This window comes from Equus asinus, chromosome 26, assembly GCF_041296235.1.
Source record: "Equus asinus isolate D_3611 breed Donkey chromosome 26, EquAss-T2T_v2, whole genome shotgun sequence".
NCBI lineage: Eukaryota > Metazoa > Chordata > Mammalia > Perissodactyla > Equidae > Equus > Equus asinus.
The window spans coordinates 21,105,564-21,129,321 of NC_091815.1; the positions used below are offsets into that span (position 1 = coordinate 21,105,564).

General features: G+C 48.6%; 1 protein-coding gene and 1 long non-coding RNA gene across 2 annotated transcripts; one reads left to right on the plus strand and one right to left on the minus strand.

Annotated features, from left to right (window-relative positions):
- Window positions 1-968: 968 nt before the first annotated feature.
- Window positions 969-8,765, minus strand: LOC123281148 (uncharacterized). Its single transcript, XR_011498669.1, has 5 exons — window positions 8,294-8,765; window positions 6,974-7,070; window positions 6,030-6,091; window positions 2,510-2,618; window positions 969-2,135 (listed from the first exon to the last, which is right to left on the minus strand). It is a non-coding gene; the product is annotated as an uncharacterized lncRNA (long non-coding RNA).
- A 40-nt stretch (window positions 8,766-8,805) lies between these two features.
- Window positions 8,806-18,121, plus strand: HAUS5 (HAUS augmin like complex subunit 5). Its single transcript, XM_014838253.3, has 19 exons — window positions 8,806-8,967; window positions 9,686-9,748; window positions 9,841-9,873; window positions 10,007-10,031; window positions 10,630-10,735; window positions 10,815-10,974; window positions 11,606-11,675; window positions 11,767-11,849; window positions 12,361-12,418; window positions 12,560-12,684; window positions 12,888-12,951; window positions 13,062-13,192; window positions 13,416-13,578; window positions 13,808-13,888; window positions 13,986-14,131; window positions 14,391-14,502; window positions 14,580-14,712; window positions 16,714-16,846; window positions 17,007-18,121. The coding sequence occupies exons 1-19, from the start codon at window positions 8,870-8,872 to the stop codon at window positions 17,122-17,124; spliced, it is 1,902 nt and encodes a 633-aa protein (XP_014693739.2). The 5' UTR covers window positions 8,806-8,869; the 3' UTR covers window positions 17,125-18,121.
- Window positions 18,122-23,758: the final 5,637 nt, after the last annotated feature.

Below are 23,758 nucleotides of genomic sequence, written 5' to 3' on the forward strand. Positions count from 1 at the left end.
ATGGGGGCCATGGGAGAGAGGGTAGGGTACTGTTTCCCCAGGGCAGCCTCCCCTCCTGCCCACATTCACACATTCATGCCATAAATCTATTAATACCAACCAAGGGCCTTGACTATGCTGCCTGACTCTGGGGACATAGCAGTGACCACTTCAGGTCCCACCCCACTGCCTCAGAACTTAGAAACCAAGGTGGCAGACAGACACATCATCAAACAGTGACAGTTCAGAGTCATCCAGTCTCAAGGGAGTCCTAGGGAGGTGGGTTGTAAGAGGCCAGACCTAACCTGGGAACTTGTGATCTACCAGAAATCCAGGGAGTCAGGCAGCTGTCAAACTGCTTAGAATTCTCATCAGGTTATGACTGTAGAGAGCTTCTGGAACAGGTATGGACTGCCTCCTCTCCCACCTCTCCGACCACCCACCAATGCTTGTCATTTAGTAATCATGCAACAAATACGTTCAGAGCGCCTACAATGTACCAGGAACTGTACCAGGAACTAGGAATGCAACAGAGCAAGATAAGAAGATCCCTTTCTGATGGAGCTTACATTCTAGTGGGGAAGAAAACCATAAACAAATAGACCTCTAAACAAATGGGATAATTACAGGGAATGGTAAATGCTATGGAGAAAATAAAACAGAATAATAAGCTAAAGCAGTGCCAGTACTAGTCCACCAAGTGTTAATGGTTTACAACCAGATAAATGCAGAAACTGCCAGTAAGTGCTTCAAAATTTACAGCAGCTTGACATTTTCATGACATCCAAGTATATGATCAGGAGCCTTGTGTAATTGAACAGGGTATAGACCAAAAGGATAAGAACATCACAGATTGGAAATATGAAAAAACGGGTCCTATTTCATAACCACAAATAGTTTCAGATGCATTGCACTAAAAGACAATGACGTCTAGAAGGTGTATTTGTTAGGGTCATGCTAGCAGCTGTAACAAGTAAACCCCACCATTTCAGTAGCTCAAAAAAGAGAATTTTATTTCACACTCACAGAACCTCCCAATGTGGGCACTTCTTGTGGCCCACATATTAAGTCAGGGATCCAGGCTCCTTCCACTTGGTGATTCCACCGTCTCCTAAGGGGTCAGAGTCCTTTGAATCCAGGCTTAAGATGAGAGAGTGGAAAACCTCCACTTGCTTTTTAAAATCTTTGGCCCGAAAATGAACCCTCATATACTCTCTGTGGGACTGTAAATTGGCACAGCTACTATGGAAAACAGTATAGACTCTCCTTAAAAAATTAAAAGTAGAACTACTATATAATCCAGCAATCCCATTTCTGGATATATATCCAAAGGAAATAAAGTCACTGTCTCAAAGAGATATCTGGACTCCTTGTTCATTATTATTAAGCCATGAGCAATATGAAATTTTCCCATTTGTAACAACATGGATGGAACTTGAGGGGCATTATGCTAAGTGAAATAAGTCAGAGACAGACAAATACTGTATCTCTCTTATATATGGAATCTTAAAAAGCCAAACTCATAGAAACAGAGAGTGGAATGGTGGTTCCCAGGGACTGGGGGTGGGGGGTGGAGGGCAGAATTGGGGACAGGCTGGTAAAGCCTATAACCTTTCAGTTATAAGATGAATAAGGTCTGGAGATCTAATGTATAATCTGACTGTGGTTAACAATACTGTATTGTGTACTTAAAATTTGCTGAGACTAGATCTTAAGCATTCTCACCAAACAAAGGTAACTATGTGAGGTGATGGATCTGTTCATTAACTTGATGGTGGTAATAAGTTCACAATGTATACATATACCAGATCACCATGTTGTACACTATAAATATATTACAGTATTATTTATCAATTATATCTCAATAAAGCAGGGGAAAATTTTTTTTAAATAAAGCTTTGGCCCTAAAGTGACATACATCACTTCTGCTCTCAATCCATTGAACAGAACTAGTCTCATGGCCTCAAGTGGATGCAAGGGCCCCTGGGAAATGTAGTCCCAGACAGGCAGTCAACAGACACCTAGCTGGTTGTGCCACAGAAGACCATTCATCGATGTTCTTCAAGCTGAGACACGGAAGCCAAAATATGACAGCTGTTCCAAGAGTTCCCACAGAGTGGGAACAGCAAGAAGAAATGTCCTGAAGCTGGAATGAGCTTGATAATTCAAAGAACAAAAAGGAGGTCAATGCAGCAATAAGTAATGTTACACATCTCCTACTCTCCAAAATGGGTGGGGTTCTCTCCTCCTCTCTGTAACAACACTTGTAGGTGCTTATGAAAGTCCCAAAGATGACCTCTAACTCCAGCTCTCCTGAAGAGGAAATTCAGCACTGCTTCTTCACCTTTCAGCTGACAGAGATCTGCTCACAGGAATATTTTGTAGACAGACAGCTGCCCACCTCTAGGACCTCTCAACCCACTCCGTGCCTGGCTCTGTGCTGGGTAATGCTGGGGACACAGCAATGACCAGGACAGACCCCATCCCTGCTCTCAGGAAATCCACAGTCCAGTGGGGAAGGCAGACTCACCATCAGACAGGGCTGCGAGTTGTTCCTTCACTTCTTCTTTCAATTAGCAAATTTTTATTGTGCATCTGTTGTTGTGAGGACAAAATGCTACCCTCATGGATTTCACATTCTGGTGGGGTGGGGGTGAAAGATGAAAAACATGATAAATAAGTGAAATATTAAGAGTACTGTGGGAAAAAACAAAGCAGGGTAAGGGGGATAGGAAGTATTGGAGGTGGATGAGGGGCTGTAGTTTTAAATAAGGAAGTAGGTAATGCCCTAGTGAAGATCTTAATTTTGAGCAAACTCTTGCATGACTAAAGAGAGAAAATAAGGCAAAATCTGGAGGAAGAGAGTCCCAGGCAGATAGAAATGCTAGTGCAAAGGCCCTGAGGTAGGAGCATCTCTGCTTTTTCTGAGCTGTAGTAATGAGGCCAGTGTGGCTGAAGTGAAGTGAGCAAGGCAGGGAATGGTGAGAGACGCAATCAGAGAGGTAACAGGAAGCCCGATGGAAGAGAGCTTACTTTACTCTGTGTGACAGGAACAGACGTTGACAGATGAGCGACATGTGCTTACTCAGGTCTTAACTAACTCTCTATGACTCTGGCGGGGAGCGGACTGTGGGAGACAGGCGACAGCAGGAAGACTGCTGTGATATTCCAGATGAGAAGTGATGGAATATCAGACCAGAGCAGGCAAAGTGGAAAGGGGAAGGCTTGATGAATTTTAAAGGTAAACAGGAATTGCTGCTGCATCATATGAGTCTAAGAGAAAGAGAGCTATTTGGAGCCTCAGGAACTAGAAGGACAGAGCTGCCCTTGTCTGAGCTGGGGAAGGAGGAGAGAAACAAGTCTAAGGAGGCACAGTATAGTGGTCATTATAAGGTTTTGGAGCCATATTCTGGCTCAGAAGTTAGTTCAGCAGTGGACATGGGACCCTGCCTGAGCCAACAAGAGTTAAATAAATGGTTTCTGGAGCTCACAGGAAAGAGAAACAGCCCACCTCTTCCATGTTAGCCTCTAAAATTATATCTCTCCCTCACCTTGGAGAGTACAAGGAAAGTCATTATGCAATCATGTAGGAGAGCCTGGGGCTGCCAGGAGGAAGGAGGAGCCAAGGAAGAAGCAAGCACTAGGAAGGGGAGGAGAAGGAAACATGGTCTTCAGTGACATCACCATCCTCATCATCATCATGGTCACTGAGCAGTCAACTGTGTGCCAGGCACTGTTCAAGGAACTCATGCACATTATCTCATTTAAACCCCACAACAGCACTGAAAAGCAGGTATTATTATTGTCCCCAGTTCACAAATGAGGAAACTGAGGCCAGAGAGATTGAGAGACTTGCCCAAGATTATCCAGCCTGTGAGTGGTAGAGTCAGGATTCAACTCCAATCAGTCACACTGCAGAGCCTTTGCCCATAATAACTGCTTTCCAGTGTTTGAGCCGCTGGATCACACCTCACCTGAATGAAGATGAACCAGTACACACTTTTTAATCAGGTGGCCAAGATATTTCTTGCTTTGCTAGGGAAGAAAATTACTTTGACTTGGGTTTTTGGACATTTGTTATCAATTAGAGGCTTATCTGTGACAATCCAGAAGAGGTTATCCAACCAACCTGGGGAGTCAGAGAAGGCTTTCCTGGAAGGATACATCTGAGTTAAGACCTGAAGGATGAGGAGATAGCTACTGAAGATAAGGAAGAGGGGTGATTCAGTTACGGAGCACAGCAGGAAGAAAAGCCCAGATGTTGGGGGAGGGAGTCTTGACAGGTGCTGCCTCAGTGAGAACACTGCTTTCTTCTCTGGAAAGGTCTTAACCTGGAGATAAGTTCCCTCCACTCAGCTCTATCATCACTCCCACCAGCCCCCTGCTATGCTTCAGCCCTGTCATCGCCTGCCCTGGTTCCCTGCCCCGGCCACAATCTCCTCCTCTGATCCACCCTCCAAAGAACAAGAATGCTCTTTCCCATTTTTTTTAACTTCTGATTTCTCAGTTTCTTTAGATAATGATTTCAAATCTACAGACTGTACACAAAAAGAGTCTAACAGACCTCCATGTACCAACCAGATTTAACAGATGTGAACATTTTCCTATGTTTGCATCAGATCTCTTCCTTTTAAAAATAAAATATTATAGACACAAATTAAGCCCCTGCCCCTTTCCTCTCTGTTCCCTTCTTCCCTCCCTCCACCCCTGGAAGAAACCACTGAACTCATGTTGCCGTGAATCAATCCGATGTGTATTTTTCACTTTTACTCAACATGTGTGAGTCCACTTGATGATGCAGAGTTGTTGTTTTGGATGTGTAGGAGTCCTTAGTGACTTCTGCCAAATCTCAACAGCTCTTCACCTGCCAGGCCTCACCTTCTGTGTTTCTCAGTTGGCCCAGTTGACATTTCAGTTCACAGCATCATAAAAATGTCAATTGTTACGAGGAAATTAAAGACAGGATGGTCTAAGATGTGCTAGACATTGATCACAAAATTTTCAAACTGTATATCCAAGAAGCAAAGGATAAGGATCCATTTCTGTGTTATTAATGGCAATAAAGAAGGTTCCATCCCCCAAAAGTAGTGTCCTATACACTGTACTTTTTTTTTAAGATTTTATTTTTCCTATTTTCTCCCCAAAGCCGCCCAGTACATAGTTGTGTATTTTTAGTTGTGGGTCCCTCTAGTTGGGGCACGTGGGATGACACCTCAGCATGGTTCGATGAGCGGTGCCGTGTCTGTGCCCTGAATTTGAACCAGTGAAACCCTGGGCCACCCGAAGTGGAGCACACGAACTTAACCACTCAGCCACCGGGGCTGGCCCCAAGACTGAACTATTTAAACTTCAATATGCACACAAATTGCTGACAGATTTCGTCAAAATGCAGGTTTTGTAAGTCCAGAGGTTGGGGGGCAAGGGGTTCTGCATTTCTAACAAGCCCCTGCGGGATGTTGGGGATGCTGGTCCTTGAACACTTTGTAAGTAGCAAATTACAGACATTAATGTGAAAGCTTGAAGCTTGTCAAACAGGGATCAGGAGTGGAACACAGGTTGCCCATCTCAGGTTGGGGACAAAATTCATTTTGCCAAGTGTACTGAATAGACTGAACACAATGCAGGTACAAACCTGACATGTTTCTTCTCCTGTGAGTAATGTGCCAATCTCACCTTTTTGCAACAGCCTTTTGGGGGGTGGAGAAGACAACACTCCCTCATGGGGGGGAAGAGGAGGAAAGCCACTGCAGCTCCCTGTACAACAGCTTGATGTCACAGTGATTTCTCACACAGCAAGAGTCTCTGCTTACAGACAGTACTGGGGTCAAATCAGAAAGACTGAACCACTAGGGAAGATACAGTAGATAGATAGATACATAGAGAGAGAGAGAGATTTGACCTTATGCAATTGGTGGAGTTTTTAAGCAGTCCCTAAGATTGTTGTCCTAGCGTTTGATGCTGGTACTCGAAGTGCACAGGGCGGGAAGTTAGGAAGGACAGATGTAAAGTAGGGGAAAGCTGGGACAAGTTGAAACAAGCTTGCCTCTGACCTTGATGGTATGAGCATCCACAGGAGAAGCTGGCATTCTTCATCATGGAGCTAGACACACACCTGGCCAAGGAGTTAGAGAAGTTAAAGGAAGAGGTGGGACAACTGCTGCCCCAGCTGCTCCCCTGTGCAAACACAATGAGCCGGCAGCCAGCCAGTGACAACCTGCGTGACCTGCAAAATGGCAGCTGCTTCAATTCTGCCCTCCAAATCGTGCCCAAAAATCTCTTTTGGCCCATCCTAATCGGATATATACAGGGAAGGTAATTCTAGGATGTAGTTCATTCAGCCCAGTCAAGCTGACACATTACAAAGCCCCCACACAGAGACTGGAGGAGAGTGGTTTGAAGATGATTAGTGGCTGCTGGGAAGATGGCCACGTGACCAGCTTTGCCCTCTCTTAGGTATCTTGAGAAGATGTGTCTAATAACGCCTGGGTGGCTTTTGTCAGAGTTGGAGGGAAACTACTGGTAGTTATCTCTTATTTGGCCTTAACTTTTCTTCCAAAGCACACAGAATCCTTTTATATTGATATATAATCATACAGCTTCAGTCAAGGTGCATCTGATGAACTGTCATCAAGGTTATGGATATTTCATTAAACAATATTCCAGCTCTCAGTCAATACTTTTTTAATAGACTTTATTTTTTGTGAGCAGTTTTATGCTTACAGAAAATTGCACAAAAAGTAAAGAAAGTTCTCATATGCCTCTTCTCCCTCCACATGCATTTTCCCCTATTATTCCCATCTTGCAGGAGTATGGCACCTTTGCTACAATTGATGACCAATAGTGAAACATCATTACTTTGGCTTTTTACAAATGCATAAGGTGATGCACCCACCATTACAATATCATACAAAATAGTTTCACCCTCCTAAAAATGCCCTGTGCTTCACCTTTGCATCCCTACCCCCCACCCCATGATGCCCTGGCAACCACTAACCTTTTTACTGATCTCTACAGTTTTGCCTTTTCCAGGATGCCGTGTAGTTGCCTTTTCAGATTGTCTTCCAAAGTGGCTGTACCATTTTGCATTCCCACTAGCAATGAATGAGAGTTCCTGTTGCTCCACATCCTCACCAGCAGTTGCTATTTCATTGTTTGGGATTTTAGACATTCTAATAGGTGTGTAGAGGTATCCTATTGTTTAAATCTGCAATTGCTTAATGACATATGATGTTGAGAAATTTTTCATATGCTTATTTGCCATCTTTATATTTTCTTTAGTGAGACATCTGTTCATAAGTTTTGTCCTTTTTTAAACTGGATTATCTGTTTTCTTATGGGTGAGTTTTAAGAGTTCTTTGTATGTTTGGGATACAAATTCATCACCAGATACGTTCTGCAAATATTTTCTCCCAGTCTGTGATTTGTGTTCTCATTCTCTTAACAGCCAATACTTTTTAAAGCCTCTTGAAAAGCTCATACATCCATGGCAGACATACTGTCTAATTGATTTCTTTTTTTAACAGCAAAACACCCCACAAAGGGCAGAAGGGTGGAGATGTTTGAGAGAAACGGTAGCTATTGAGAAGTCAGGATTGCATCACCTGAGTTACATCAGCCCTGGCACCCTTTTCTGCTTCTTGGCTCTTACGAAGCATTCGAAGCTGGACTCAGCTTCTCCCCCAAATCTGCTGTCTCAGGGGTGATCCCATGATTCCCTTGTCCCTGGACCAGAGACTCAGCTGGCCTTTGGATGTCCCCGTGGCTCCTCATATCATAGAGTCCCACATTGTTATCAGCAGCTTCTCCAAAATTGCCCCTTCTCTCATGTCCCCAATTCAAGGTCTGCTCAGCCTAATCCCCAGCCCAGAGCCCTGGACCTCACCCTAGATGTCCATCCACACCCCGCACAACCAGTCAACCTTATGACCCATCCACTCAGTCTCCTCCTCTCTGCTCCACAGCCCTGCTGTGGTCCAGCACTGCCCTTGCCTCCTACTCCTCATCCTGCTCCACCCTCCTCCCTGGGTTCCCAGCTTTAGTCTCACCCCACTACCTTTCCTCCCATTTGTTTATTCAACAACTATTTAGAGACAGGCTCCGTACCGGACACTGAGGACAGAGTGGTGACCTAGGCAAGCAAGTTGAATGAAAGGTCTCTGAATGTTACCATTTCTCAAGGCCCTGTCTGAGGCTGAGTGGGCTCTCCAGAACTCCAGCCCTAGCATCTCATATTTCTGGGGCACCCCACAGACCTCTCACACTCCCCGTGTCCCAAACTGACCCACCCCTCCTGCTTATTTTCAACCATCCCTACCTGGTGATGCGTCTATGTCCCCCACTGAACCGTGAGCTCCATACCATGCAAACGGGCTGTGTCTGCCCTGGCGGTGTCCCCATCACAGGGTCGGCTCATGAATGTTTTAGTATGGTAAGGACGAACCAATACCTGGAAGAAAGCATGCCAGGGAGATATTAGGATCATGCTATCTGCCCTCTGTCCTCACGTAGACCTGAGACACTCTGTTTCTGAAATCATAGAGCAGTAAGTTTGGCATCTCCTCGCCTGATTCTCATCCTTCTAGGATAAAAGTCCTGTTTTATCAAGAAAATCAAGGAAGTCATTAGGGACCTTTTGCCTGTGAGGGAACAGCCGGTGTGAGCAGGAGGACGAGGAAAGCAAGCGCCCCTCCCCGCCCCCATTTCTCCCACCCCCTTTCATCTTCGCTCAATGGGACCCATCCTGGAAGAGGGAGCCACGCCGGACAGCTCCGAGACCCTGCAGGCCCGGGTCTGCCAGGCAACGGATGACGTCCCTGCCGGCGCGCTCGTGACGTCAGAGGCGGGCGCCGCGCTTGAAGAGAGCGCGGGAGGCGGTGGTGGCGGCGCTGTCATGGCGTTGGCTCAGGAAGCGCGGCAACTGGGTTGCTGGGTGGCCGAAGAGATGGAGGCGCCCTTGGCGGCCCGGGTCCCGGAATCGACGCTGCGCAGGTGAGGACCCTGGAAGGGAGGACTGCCGGTCCTGGAGGTGGACCTCCGGGTGTGAGAACCCCATCTTCACTGAAGACAGGCCCATCCCCCCTCCCTCTCTGCCCCGGTGAGAATGACCCATAAGGGCGCTCCTACCCCGGAGTGGTACATCCAAGAAGAGGATCCCAGGTTTGAGCGAGGACGCCCTGGCAGTGACCCCCACACTCCCACCCTTACCCCGCGAGGCCGTCCAGAGTGGGGTCCCTGGCACCAGGAAGGATCCTCCGTGAGTTAATAGAGCCCCCTTCCCGTGTGGAAATAGCATCTCCAGGGTAAGGGTGTCCCTGCAGCACCTCACCACCGACCCCCCAGCCCAGCCAAGGCCACCCCCTTGGAGACTGAATCTGTAGGAGAGATAAGCCACATCTGGTAAGAAGAGAGCCCTTCCAGGCAGCACACCCTCACCCCCACCTCTGGAAGTAACTGGAAATAACCCTCTCACAGGAGAAAGGGAGCACCCCACCAGGGAATGAGAATACCCTCACGCCCAGTGAGAAGCCCACCCTCTCAGGGACCAAGAACTCCCCAGAAGGGAATATCTACCCAAAAAGTATGGGCCCTCCCCCCTCCCAGAAGTGAGAATTCTCCAGTAAAGACTTCCCCACCACCCCCCTCGGGGAATGGTGATCCTCCCCCTGCCATGTGATGTCCCAGACACACCCTTACCTCATCCCCACAGGCTTTGCCTGGGCCAGGGGGCCGACATCTGGACCTACATCTTGCGGCATGTGCACAGCCAGAGGTGAGCCTGGCTGTGCGAGGGAGGCTGTGGCAGGGGAGGGGACACAGGCAAGTCCCACAGTAACTCCTCTTCATCCTACCTTTCCACTGTAGGAGTGTCAAGAAGATCCGAGGAAACCTACTCTGGTAACTCGTCCTCAAAGCTATCCCTTCCTGTCTTCTGCAGTCCGATCCAACCGTGTCCCCACCCACAGCCTCAAACCTCCTGTCTCCCCTTGGAATTCCCTGTCTTCCCCTAACTCTGACCTCATTTCCTCAGGTATGGCCACCAGGGCAGTCCAGAGGTGAGAAGCATGTGCTACACGATTTTCTTTCATCCAAAAAGAGGACTTGTAGACCTTCTGCTCTAGACCGAGCCTTGTGCTGGGTGATGCTGGGGACACTGCGTCACAAGCCCTGATCCCTGCACTCACGGGGCTTACAGTCCAGGGGGAGACAGGCATGAGCTGGGGATTGGGGGGACATGGATATGAGGCATCCAAGCTGGTGAGGGCAGATGGGAGGAGGGACTGGTTTGGAGAGATACTGAGGCCTGTGGGAGACCCAGTGTGTGCAAGGGGCCCAGGTGACATCTAGGGGGAGGCTTCCAGGAGACCTCAGGACTCCGAGGTGTGGGGCTCAGTGGGGAGATGAGGACCGGGACAGAAATGGAGTGGCATCAGCACAAAGACAGGAAACAGGTTGGGAGGGTAGGTGAGGCAATCCCAGGAGAAGGGAGGAGGCCAGGATAGCACCCTAGAGCCCTTCTGGGCCTAGAGGTTCAGACACAGAAAACTGCTTGGGAAAACCCTCTGCTACCCACCTGGGCAGGTGAGGTGACTGGTGCGCCAGAAAGGACAGCCAGCCAGGCCACGCATCTGACCTCGTATCTGACCCCACCAGGCCCATCGGAAGTTGGAGCTGGAGACGGCTGTTGCCCGCCTGCGGGCAGAGATCCTGGAGTTAGACCAGAGCCTGGAGCTGATGGAGCGAGAGACCGAAGCTCAGGGTGACCCATGGGGCTGGGCAGATGGGCAGCAGAACAGGGCTAGGGGAAATGCTGATGGCCACCTCTGTTTCTCCCACAGACATGGCTGTGGAGCAGGCCCTGCAGAGCATACAAGATACCCAGCGTCGTGCTCTCCTCCTCCGGGCCCAAGCTGGGGCCATGCGAAGACAGCAGCGTGGGCTCCAGGATCCCACACAGCGGCTGCAGAATCAGCTCAGGCGCTTGCAGGACATAGAGAGGTGGGCCTCAGGTGCCCAGGGACAAGCTGTCACCAGGCTGGGCAGACAGACATTCTCCTTAGAGACCCCATTGCTCTGCCTTGACCCCTTCTTGGGTTCCAGAGTTCTGAGCTGCACTCCTTAGGATTTAAAGTCTGTGAGGCCAGGCAATTTTGTCATCTCAGCCACCTGTATTTCCAGTGCATAGAATGGTGTTAACTATGATAGAGAACACCACTGTTGGGGAAGGTATGGGGGCAGGTATGATAATGAAGTGAGTTAAATGATCCAGACCACTTAGAAGAGTTCCTAACACCCAGTGTTGGTATTCTTAGTGTGATGAGAACATATCACATTGTTTTCGAGGGTCTTGAGCAGAACAGTGACATGATCAGTCTGAGGGTTTAACAGGATCATTGACTATTGGGTAGAGAACAGACTCCAGGGGGTTAGAGCAGAGAGACCAGTGAAGAGGCTAATGCCGTTGTCCAGCCAGGACATGACAGTGGCCTAATTTTGGAGGTGGCCCCTGAGATCCAGGCTCAGTGATCCCTGTGACCAGCTTTGCTGGCAGCAGGAGGGGACACAGACATCTGTTCTCCCAGCTCCCTCCTCCCAGGGACCCCAGCCCCAACTGTACTCCTCTCTCCAGGAAGGCCAAAGTGAATATAACCTTTGGACCGTTGACATCAGCAGCCCTGGGCTTAGAGCCTGTGGTCCTGGTAAGAGCCTTGGGCCATGAGGGGAGGGGTGGAGAATCTGGGGTCAAGTGGACCCTTGGGTCTCCCTCATGCCCCATCCTCTTCTTCCCAGAGTGATATCCGAACAGCCTGCACCCTCCGGACCCAGTTCCTGCAGAACCTCCTGACTCCTCAGGCCACGGAAGACAGCATCCCGTGAGTGTTCCCCAGCCCCCAAAGACCCTTCAGAGAACCTGGGCTTTGGGGGAGTTACTTGTCTGTTAATTCGTCAAACACTGAGCCTCTGGGCTATGTCAGCCCTGGGCCTTACCCTGACAAGGCTCCCAGGCTGGGAAGCGGGGAGACCAGACCCATCACAGACAGTGACAACCCAGGTGGTTAGGGCTGTTGGGGGGTGGGGAAGCCTGGGAGGCTCTGGGTACCCAGAGGAGACACCCTACCCACCTAAGGAGGCAAGGAGGATGGGCTCTCTGGTGAGGAGAGTAAAAGGTTGAGAGGGTGTTCCAGGTAAACAGCACCTGTGAGAGCGCCAAGGCCAGCAAGTTAATGTAAGTGAGGAACTCAAGTCTAGCAGGCATAGACGGACTTGGTTTCCTCATCCTTAAATGGGGACAGTGACAGCCCCTACCTTACAGCGTGGTGGTGATCATTAGAGGGAGAATTGCTGTGTCTTGTAACATTCTCTGTCCCTTCCCCAACCCCACAGAACCCCTCGAGATGACCACTTTGGAACTTCCTACCAGCAGTGGCTTAGCTCAGTGGAGGTGAGGGGCGCTCTCACCCTCTGCCCCATGATCACACTTCAGGGTGCCAGGACCGAACTCTTGATCCCTCCCCCATCTCCATGGGGTCCCAGCTTGCAGCCCAGCCTCCACCCTGCCCTGACTCCACCACTCCCCCACCAGACATTGCTGACACGCCACCCTCCTGGCCACGTCCTGGCAGCGTTGGAGCACCTGGCTGCAGAGCGGGAGGCAGAGATCCGGTCCCTGTGCAGTTCGGATGGGCTCCCAGATACAGAGACAGCCAGGTGTGGAGTGGATGCCCCCACAGTCAGAGCAGGGCGGGTGAGCTGAGACAGGTCAGGACCAGGCACAGTGACCTGCTGATGCGGGTGGGACTAGGACTGAAACCCAGTGACCAGTCTGGCAGATGGGCTGCCATTGGCTACCCCCAAGGGCCCAGGCAAGGGGACAGTGCTCCTTGCTCAGCAGCTTCACTCCTACCCCCCAGGTCCCAGGCACCAGACCAGTCAGACTCTGGCCAGGCCCTGCCGTCCATGGTGCATCTCATCCAGGTGACTCCCAGGCATCCTTCCGAGGACTCCATCCGCTTCCCACCCCAAGACCCACGCAATCCCCTCACCCCCAGAGACCATGCTCACCCTGACTTTGCACCTCGCTCCAGGAGGGCTGGCGATCTGTGGGTGCACTGGTCGGCGAGCGGGGCCCCCTCCTGAGGGAGCATCAGACCCTGACCCAGCGCCTCCAGGGCCTGATGGAGGAGGTGGAGACATGTACCCTGGGATCCAGCGAGAGGTGAGGGGGCTCCCTGGGCAGAAGCCTCCAGGCCATGTCTCTCCCAGGGGTCTTGAGATATTGGACTCCTTTGCCCCTATGGCTCCCATCTCTGCCTCCCTGCTCTCCTTGTTTGTTTCCCTGTGTTTGTGGCTCCTGTACATCCTTGCAAATCTGATCTCTCTCCTCCACTGTGACTCTTAGTCACCTTCCCCTCCTTTACTCTCTTCTGCTTGTACCCCAGGCAGGCATTGGTGCTGGGGCTCCGGAGCTGCGGCCTGTGCGCAGAGCTCAAGGCCCTGCGTGCCCAGAGCCGGGAGCTAGAGGAGGCTGCTGGGCGGCGGCAGCTTCTGCTGCAGGAGCTACAGGCCAAACAGCAACGGATCCTGCACTGGCGCCGGCTGGTGGTGAGAGGCAGGACTAGGAGCAGTGGAGGGGCCTGCTGGAGGGCCAGAGTGAGGCTGGGAGCCTTCTGATCCAGAACTAGAGCTTGGCAGGGGGTTTGGGGTTGGGGGGAGTTGGTGCAGGGTGAGACTCCCAAGAGGAAGCAGGACCCGTGCAAAAGGATGAGTGGGGCAAGAGGCTGGGAGGTGGGAAGGAAAAGCCGCCCATCTCAGTGGCCTCCTGGTTGTTCAGGAGGAGACACAGGAACAGGTCCGCCTGCTCATCAAGGGCAACTCAGCCAGCAAGACGCGTCTATGCCGGAGCCCTGGGGAGGTGAGATTGGAGTTGGGGCGAGGTCTGGGTAGAGCCGGGTCTCCTAGGGATGGGGCTGGGTGGCCTCAGGCTGCCCCCCACCTTTCCTTCTTCAAAGGTGCTAGCTCTGGTTCAGCAAAAAATGGTTCCCGCATCTGAGGCAGTGGCACCACAGAGCCAGGAGCTGCTTCGCTGTCTGGAGGAGGAAGCCCAGCATCTGCCCCACCTTCTGCTGGGCACCCTGCTGCGGCACAGCCCAGGAGGGTGAGACTGCGGCCACCTCCACGCCCCCTCCCCTGGGTGACTGTCACTCCCTGGGCCCACTCCAAAAAATTAATCTTAGACCTGCACTGTTCCTAGACTGCCTGCCAGACCTCACCCTCAGGTCCTTGGCTCTAATCTGGAATCCTAGTTCCCAGACCCACCTCCAAGTTCCTGGGCCTCCTGAGCCCACCTCAGCCCCCAGAGCCTCTAGAACGCAGCCTTCCTCTCAGTGCCCCACCCAACCTGGACTTTCCCCCAGGTTGCAACCCCTGCCCACGGTCCTGCCATCCATCCACCAGCTGCATCCTGCGTCCCCAAGGAGCTCCAGCCTCATAGTGCTGAGCCAGACACTAGGACTGCCCGCAGGGAAGGTGAGTGCCTGTCCCCTAGGACCTGTCTTCACACCTCTACCCCGACCCAAGGTGACCATCCTTCCCCCTCCCTCCAGGCCCCGGAGCTGCTCCTCCCGAAGGCCGCCTCTCTTCGCCAGGACCTTCTGTTCCTCCAGGACCAGCGGGGTCTCCGGTGCTGGGATCTGCTCCACATGAAGACCAGCCTGCCGCCGGGACCATCCACCCAGGGTAGGCCTGCCCTGCTTTCTTATGCAGCATCCCTGCCCCTCTGCAGGACCAGCAGCCTCCAGGAGAAATCACAACTCCCATTGCTTACATGGTGCCTCCTGCATGTTGAGGACCTTAAGCACACACGTGGCTGGTGCTGTCACTCTCCCCATTTTGCAGGGGAAGGAATGAGATGCAGAGGGCTTGGTAGCTGCCTGGTAGGCAGAGCTACAATTTGAATCCAGATAGGCTGACCTGGGTCTGTGCTCCTAACCACTAGGCAACATGGCCCATCAAATTGCCAAGTACTTGTTCGTCACCATCCACTAGTATACTTGAGTGATATACCATTGGCTGTGGAGTTAAAGTACCTGGATTCTCTTCTCAGCCCTGTTTCTTCCTGGCTGTCGATCTCCCTGTGCCTCAGTTTCCTCCTCAGTAGAGTAAGCATAATCACAGTACCTTACAGCCTTGCTGGGAGACTCAGTCAGGTGATCCAAACGAGGCACTGAACAACGCCTGGCACGTAGTGAGCCTCAGGGTCTCTGGCGTGATGGCCAGCATTTTGTGTGTACATGTGCAGTCTCTTCCAGTCCTCACTACACGGGAAGGGATTATTAAGACCTCAGTTTACAGAGAGGAGACTGAAACTCAGAAGAGTCGTTCGTGCCTGGATTCACTCAGCAAGTACCCACTGGGTATCTGCCAGGTGCTGGCCCCAAGAGCTCAATGGGAAGAGAGGCGAGAGCTGTCCAGCCCCAGGGGGTTCCCGATGGTAGAAGCAATGAGCAGAGCATCACAGGATAAATAGATGGAAGAGGCGACCTGATGAGAAATGAATCAGGATGCCATGAGCCAAGTAGGAAGACAGTTTTCAAGCCTTTGCATTTAGGGCTCCCTGCCTTCCTCCTCTCCGTGTGGGCAGGGAGCCCTGTGCAAGAACCGCGGGAACAGCCCAAGACACAGCACAGCATCGTCCCACCTCACGGGCATCTTGGACTTCAACCTGTCTGTACCAGAACTTAGTTCCCTCTACTCCAAAAAGCAGTTTTGTTTTTCTTCCTCCTGGTTTCCTTCCCTCAGGAGATGACCTCACCTTCCTCATACAGGTGCTGAAGCCAGAAAGCCAGGCATCATCCTTAATTCCTCCCAGCTCTATAGCCCCCAACCTTCAACCTGTCAGCAAGCCCTGTGGGTCCCAACTCCAGACTGCCCCAGTATGTCCCCTGCCCCACTGGCCTGTGGCTCATCATTCCACCTGACTGCAGGGCAAGGGTCATGCCCAAGGTCACAAGGCAAGGAAGGGATGGAGTCAGGATTCAAGGCCCAAAGGACCTGACCGCACTGCTGACCTGCACTTGCTCTGAGCTGGGCTTGGTCCGGGTCTGTGGAGAGGGACTCAGCCCGTCACAGTCCCCAGGGGAAACACTGCTGGAGTGAAGGGCTGCAGCAGTCAGAGGGGAGCCTTGGGCTGAGGAATGCTGGGAAGGGCTTCCAGGAGGAAGGACAGTGTCTAGAGTGGGCCCTGGGGACAGGTGAGTTTTTGCCCCGGAGGAGTGAGCAGAGGCCACAAAATACAAACCTGTAAATTCTAGGCTGAGGAGTGTGGACTCTGTCTTGGGGGCACTGGGGAGCCTGGGAGGGTTCCAGGCAGGAGAGGGAAGGGATCAAGTTTAGGTTCAGGAAGATCACTCTAGCTGCCACGTGGAAGACGGACCAGAGTGGGAGGCTGAGGCCTGGAGCCTAGGATGGAGGCTGGAGGATAAGTAGGGAAGGGGGCAGGAGAGGAAGCTGAGGAATGGGCCATGGAGATTGAGGGACTGTCAGGAGGACAGAGAAGGCATCCAGGATGAGGCCTGGGCCATGGTGGGCTGCCCCCTGAGACAGGACCTGAGAGGAGGGAGAGGTTTGGTAGAGATGCTGAGGTCAACACTAGGTGACTGGAGACTTGGTGACCCACTGGCTGCAAGGCCCCAGGGAGCCAGAGGACTCAGTGCCGCCTCCTGGGTTTCTAACCTGCAGAGCTGCTGCAGATCCGGGCATCCCAGGAAAAGGAGCAGAAAGAGAATCTGGGGCAGGCCCTGAAGAGGCTGGAGAACCTAATGCAACAAGCGCTGGAGCGAATCCCCAAACTGCAGGGGGCTGTGGGGGACTGGTGAGAGGGGGACATACTGGGGGGAGGTAGGAGACTGAGCTGGGTGGACCAGGCAGAGCTCAGGCTGGGGGGCTGCATGGCAAGCAGGCCATGGTGTTGCGGGGAGGCCAGCGAGGGTCTGAAGGTCCAGGCCTTAATCTGACACCATCCCCTTCCCCAGGTGGGAACAGCCAGGCCAAGCCGCCCTCTCTGGGGAGCTCTGCCACGGCCTGTCCCTGCCCCAGTGGCGGCTTCGCTGGGTCCAGGCCCAAGGCAGCCTGCGGCAGCTGTGCAGATGAAGAGGGAGCTCAAATAGCAATCGAGAGCTTCACATTTGTTCGCGCCAACACCTCCCCTCCCTCAAGAAGACCTTCGGAAGAAGATATCACCTGGATGTGTCAGCCCATCAGCTGCCCAGACCTGCCATCTGCCTCACAGGGTGCTCTGCTCTTCCTCTCAGCTACCTTGCCCTTGTCCTTTCATCCCACCAAAGCCAAGTGGATGGAGTACTCTGGACGCAACCCCAGGTACCTCTGAAACTCCCGTCATCGCTTTCACCCTCAGCAAAAAGTAACTGAGCACCTGCTCTAAACACTGAGGAAACAGCACCAAACAGAACAGACAAAAGTCCCAGTCTTCAGGGAGTTGACGTTCTAGGACAGGGAAACAGACCACTGACAAGACAAGTAAGCAAAGTATATAGTATGTTGGGAGATAACTGCTATGGAGAAAAGTAAAGCAGGCTGTAGGTGGTGCAATTTTAAAAACAGGGCTCCACAGCCAAGGCCACACTCTGTAAAGGTAGTGAGAAGGAGGCACGTGGGTATCTGAGGAAGGCTTGCAGGTGACAGCTACAGCACGTGCAAAGGCCCTGAGTTCGAATGTGCTGATGTGAGGGAGGCAGTGTAGCCAGGCGGAATGGGGTTTGAGAGATGAGATTGTCTTCTAGTTTTTATAGTTTCTTGTTTTACATTTCAATCTCTGAGCCATTTGGAAATTATCCAAATGCATTCAGCTTTGTCTTATATTATATGTATATCCCGGTAGCACTCATTAAAATTCTCAGAGCAGTGGTTGCTTCTGAGGGAGGGCTGTGTGGCAGGGATCAACCAAGGAGGAGACAAGGAAACTTGTGGGGTTGGGAATGCATTGTATGTTGAGAGTGGCAGGGGTGCCACAGGTGTGTAGATTTGTCAGAATTCACCCAGCTGTGCCTAGGTCTGTGTGTGTCACTGCATGAATTACTCTGCAATTTATAAAGTAAAACTTGAGGTGATTTGAGATGCCACCTTTTCATATGCTGAATTTGTGTGGTTAATTGGGCTAGCAGTGAGTTCTCTCCAGACCACTGTCCGTCCGCCTCTCAGGCACCCTTCGTGGCAGGGTTTTATTGTAAAGGCTTCGTAATGTGTCTCAGGACCTGAAATGGCCGGTCGCCGTCATGTTCTTATTTTTCAAGGTTTCCCTGTCTCTCAATCTTTTCTCCCAAACGAAATGAACTTTATACTCAACTTCCCTGGTTCCAGAAGAAATACAAACATGGATGGGAATTTTATTGGGATTGCAGTCCGATTACAAATGAGGGGTATTTGACATCTTTGTGATCTTGAACCTGGCTTTCCACTTCCCTTTTCACAGCTGCTCCCTCAGCCTCCAGAGCCCTCTCGCTCTCCCAGTTCTCTTCTGGCCCCAGTGACTCTTTCCCAGTCCTTACACATTTGCTTTGCTCTGCACCACCTTGGTGTTCCTCCTCTTCCTCTCTTCATCTTGGTCCCCAGCCCCCAGCCCCCTACCAAACGTGGAGGTCCTCACCCCCCTCCCTGCTTGAATTTCCTCCATAGCACGTCTGATCTTCTAACATACTATGTGTTTTACTTTATCTTTTATTGTCCTCCTGAAACAGGTGAATTCCTCTATAATCTAGAAGTTGGACAAACTTTCCCAAATATGATTCAAAATCCAGATGCAATAAGGGGAAATATTGACAAAAACATAAAAGCAAACTTTTGCATGGCAAAAAAAAAAAAAAATGAGCAAAGTAAAAGGAAGGAACAAATTGGGAATAAATTTTTGCAACTTATACCATAAAAAGTTGTGTGTGTGCGTGCGCACATGCATGTGTAGTATCAAAGTGGAAAAGGAAAATTCCAGTGCATAGAAAAATGGGCAAAATATATGAATGGACAGTTCTCAGGAAATATGCTCAAACTCAGTCATACTAAGAGAAAAGCAAATTAAAACCACATTTGGATACATTTCTCACCTCTCAGACTGGGAAAAAGAACACCCAGCATTTGGGCAGCTCACTCTGTTGGCAAGGCTATGGGAAGAGAGCACTCTGATGCATTAGTGGGCATGCGGTATGGAACAACACCTGTGGGACCATTTCCAGCCAAACCAGAAATGCATTGACTCGTTGCCCAAACAATCCCACTTTTAGGAATCTGTCCCAAAGACACACTGGGTGAAATACAAGTTGTGGGACCTTGTCCAAAACAACTAGACCATATTCTTCAGAAGGTCAATGCAGGGAGGGTGTGGGGACTGTTTTAGATTAAAGGGACACGACAGCCAAATGCCATGCAGGATCTTGGTTGAATCTCAGATTTTTTAAAAAGTATTTGAAAGTACATTTTGGGGACAACTGGGGAAATTTGTATATTGGAGAGTATTATTGTTATCTGTTAAATTTCTTTGATGGGATAATGGTATTGTGATTAGGGGAGAAGATGTTCTTAAAGGATGTGTTGAAGTATTAAGGGTGATGTCTGCAACTTTCAAATAGTTCAGAACAGAGAATAAGGTAGAAGGGACAGGGGTGGAAGCCGGACATCTCTGAATGTACATTGTTTCATACTTTTGACTGTGGAAATACCTTTTTTGTTTTGTTTTGTTTTTTGCTGAGGAAGATTTGGCCTGAGCTAACATCTGTGCCAATCTTCCTCTATTTTGTATGTGGGTCGCCTCCATGGCATGGCCACCAACGAGTGGTATAGGTCCATGCCTGGGAACCAAGCCTGGGCTGCTGAAGCAGAATGTGCCAAACTTACACCAGGCCACAGGGCCAGCCCCAACGTCTAATTTTTCATAATCTAAAAAAATAAGGAAAAGAAAGAAATCCCTAAAAATTCAAAACAAACTGAAACAAATGAAACTAACTCTATATCAAGTTGTTGGCACAACTGTTTCATATAAGAATTGTTTCAGGTTGTGTTAAAACACAGTTCTTCCATTCATTGCCTCCAAGAGAAAAAGAATTGCAATGAAATCTTAAACTGCATTCAGTAGTCGTCGTCTTTGTAATAATACTGGTATTTTATTTTGATAAAAATATGTAGTTTAAAATTGAGACCCTACATTACGTATTTTAAAATTATATGTTAGACTAAAGCAAATAAGTGGTTTTGCTAATGTTAATGGAGACTAACATTTTTAATGCAAATGAAAAGAGATACAGATACAAAAATCAAAGAGTAAACACCCTATAATCTTTCACTTTAATTGGAAATATCAGAATGAACTCGTGGGTTTTTCTCTTTCTAAAAAATATATATTTCCCTAGCTAAGTCCATGGAAAAAGTAGCTATAATGACAACCCAGTAAAAATGAGCAACCCTAATGCCCAGATTGTGGTCTCTAACTACTATTTCTGACTAGACAGAACCAAGGATCCTTGGGAAAATAACTGATTCCAGATCTGGGGCAGGATTTGTGCAAAATGAGTATGGGGCATCTTGTGCCAGAAAGCTACAAAGTCCTCCAAGACTGCTGAGGTTGAGTTAAAAGGACCCAGGAGTCAATCTGAAGAGACTTGCCACTGGCCAAAGATGGGACATTTTGTGCAGCAGTAAGAATGACTGCAGTGACTTGAGGCACGTCAAATATGTTTGAAAACGTACATGTATAGTGATACTTATACACACATACCTCATTGGTCACCTTTGAAGGATGCTAGGAAGCAATTCACTTTTGAAAAGGTGGGTTTTTTGTTTTGTTCTGTTTTTTCATTAAAAAAAAATCAAGCATGTTCTGTCTTTCCTGTATGTGAACAAGTAACCAAATTCCTGATGCAGGGGAAGTTATTTATGAAAGAATCACTAATAATTGCAGAGAAAATGATAAAATTCGAAAACCACTGTTTTCCAAACACTAGTGAAGTAATGGATACAGGTAATGATCAAGGGCTGCTAAAACAATTCATGGAAAGGTTGACTGGGCTCCTGACAGTGGATGGAACAGGACGACACTGCTGACCTTGGCATCACCCAAGGACAGCTAGACAGCATGTGCTCCTCATGGGATACAAAAGGATACATTACAACAGCGCTACCTATGAAGCCTCCTTTCACCAAGTTAAACCTAAATTGAATCAAGCTTCTGACAGTCACTACAGTATATGAGAAAGGGGGCGGGGCCAGTGAGGAACAAGTGAAACAATGTAACTAAATCCAAAATGTGAGACATCCTATAGGACAATTGATCCAGTTTCTTCAACAAATAGAAGGCAAAAAAAGGGGAGGGGAGGAGAAAGAAAGAGGGAGGAAGGGAAAAAGAAAAAGTCAAGGAAAGAGAAATTCATAGATTAAAAAAGACAAGATTTTTTTTATTGAGTTAGTGATAGGTTACAATCTTGTGAAATTTCAGTTGTACATTAATGTTTGTCATTCGTGTTGTAGGTGCACCACTTCACCCTTTGTGCCCACCCCCCACCCCACCTTTCCCCTGGTATCCACTAAACTATTCTCTTAGTCCACATTTTTAAATTCCTCATATGAGTGGAGTCATACAGAGATTGTCCTTTTCTATCTGGCTTATTTCACTTAACATAATTCCCTCAAGGTCCATCCATGTTATTGCAAATGGAATGATTTTGTTCTGTTTTGCAGCTGAGTAGTATTCCATTGTATATATGTACCACATCTTCTTTATCCATTTGTCTGTTGATGGGCACTTAGGTTGCTTCCATGTCTTGGCTATTGTAAATAATGCTGCAATGAACATTGGGGTACATAGGACTTTTGGGATTGCTGACTTCAAACTCTTTGGATAAATACTCAGTAGTGGGATGGCAGTTGTATTTTTAATTTTTTGAGGAATCTCCATACTGTTTTCCATAGTGGCTGCACCAGTTTGCATTCCCACCAGCGGTGTGTGAGGGTTCCTTTTTCTCCACAACCTCTCCAACATTTGTTACTATTAGTTTTAGATATTTTTGTCATTCTAATGGGTGTAAGGTGATATCTTAGTGTAGTTTTGATTTGCATTTCCCTGATGATCAGCGATGATGAGCATCTTTTCATATGCCTATTGGCCATCCGTATATCTTCTTTGGAGAAATGTCTGTTCATGTCTCCAGCCCATTTTTTGATTGGGTTGTTTGATTTTTTGTTGTTGAGTTGTGAGAGTTCTTTATATATTATGGATATTAAGCCTTTGTCAGATATATGACTTGCAAATATTTTTTCCCAGTTAGTGGGTTGTTTTTTTGTTTCAATCCTGTTTTCATTTGCCTTGAAGAAGCTCTAAAAAAGACTTAAGATTTTAAAAGCTGAAACAATTTGAGCAACAAAATAACTAAAATGGTGCTGACTTATAACCCAAAGTATAAAATATCCGTGAATCCATACTGATATAAACGATTTCATAATTAAATAAAGGGGACAGAATAGGCAAATCCCGTGTAGAACACCTAATAATTTATGTAGATAACTCCACTCTCGAGGTGGAACTTAACTCCCCACCTGCGGAGTGTGGGCTGCGAGTAATGACTTCCAAAGAGCATGGAAAGGGAACCAAACAGAAGGTAACTTTATAGTTGAGAAACCTGACAAGCGCTATCTTAGCTAGGAGGGCAAAGTCAACATCATCAGTGCTAAGTCATGTTGATGGTATGTACCCTTGATATGACAGGATATGATGACAATTGCACTTTACCTATGTGGTCTTCTCCCCAAAATACCCATAACCCCAGCCTAATGATAAGAAAAATAGCAGATCCAAAATAGGGATATTCTATAAAATACCTCACCAGTAATCTTCAAAACGGTCAAATGCATGAAAAACAAGGAAATGTAAAAAACTGTCACAAGCAAGAGGAGCCTAAGGAAAGATGACAACTAAATGTAACATGGTATCTGGCATGAAATGCTTGGACAGAAAAGAGATTAGGCAAGCATGAAGGAAATCTGACTCAAGTATAGACTAGGAAATAATGGGGCGGGGGGCGGGGTGACGAAGGCTTCCTATTCTCTTACCACATCTCTAGCACGGAAGCAAACAAAAGCCAGTATTTAACAAGCATTCGTTGGTGCTGATTCAGACTGGGACTTCAAGAAACCAAGTCAGCCAATAAAATTAAGTTTTGACAGAAAAATAGACTAAGCAACCAAATGCAACGTGTGGATCTTATTTGGATCCTGACTTTACAATACAGGTACTACTGTATAGACATTTTGAGGCAGGGAAAATGGAACACAGTCTGAGTGTTAGATGATACTAAGAAATTAATATTCTTGGATATGAAAATGCCATGGTTTTTTTTTTTAAGAAGTCCTTATCTGAGAGACATTATGAAGCATTTATGGGTGAATTGATAGATGTCTTGAATTTGCTTTAATATACTCATGCAAAAAAATAAACAGAAGTATAGACGAAACAAGAAGGGTAGAACAAGCACAACCAGAGGCACTCACAACTAAACTATACAACTGTGTACTGGGAGGCTTTGGGAAGGAGGAGAAAAAAAACAATTGGCGACGGATGTTAACTAAGGTGCCAATCTTAAAGAAAAAAAAAGTAAAACATAGTAATTGTTGAAGGGTACATGGAGGTTGATTATATTATTCTCTCCGCTATTGTATTTTTGAAAGTACTCAAATAAAAACATTTTGAGAACTACAAAACAAAGGAGGTCAGCTGTGTCCCAAGAAAGGG

Bases quoted from the DNA above. Each gene is read 5' to 3' on its own strand.
- HAUS5 (XM_014838253.3), top strand. From the start codon at position 8,870: ATGGCGTTGGCTCAGGAAGCGCGGCAACTGGGTTGCTGGGTGGCCGAA. The intron at 14,503-14,579 runs GTGAGTGCCTGT...CCCTCCCTCCAG, and splicing joins TAGGACTGCCCGCAGGGAAG to GCCCCGGAGCTGCTCCTCCC. The intron at 14,713-16,713 runs GTAGGCCTGCCC...TCTAACCTGCAG, and splicing joins GCCGGGACCATCCACCCAGG to AGCTGCTGCAGATCCGGGCA.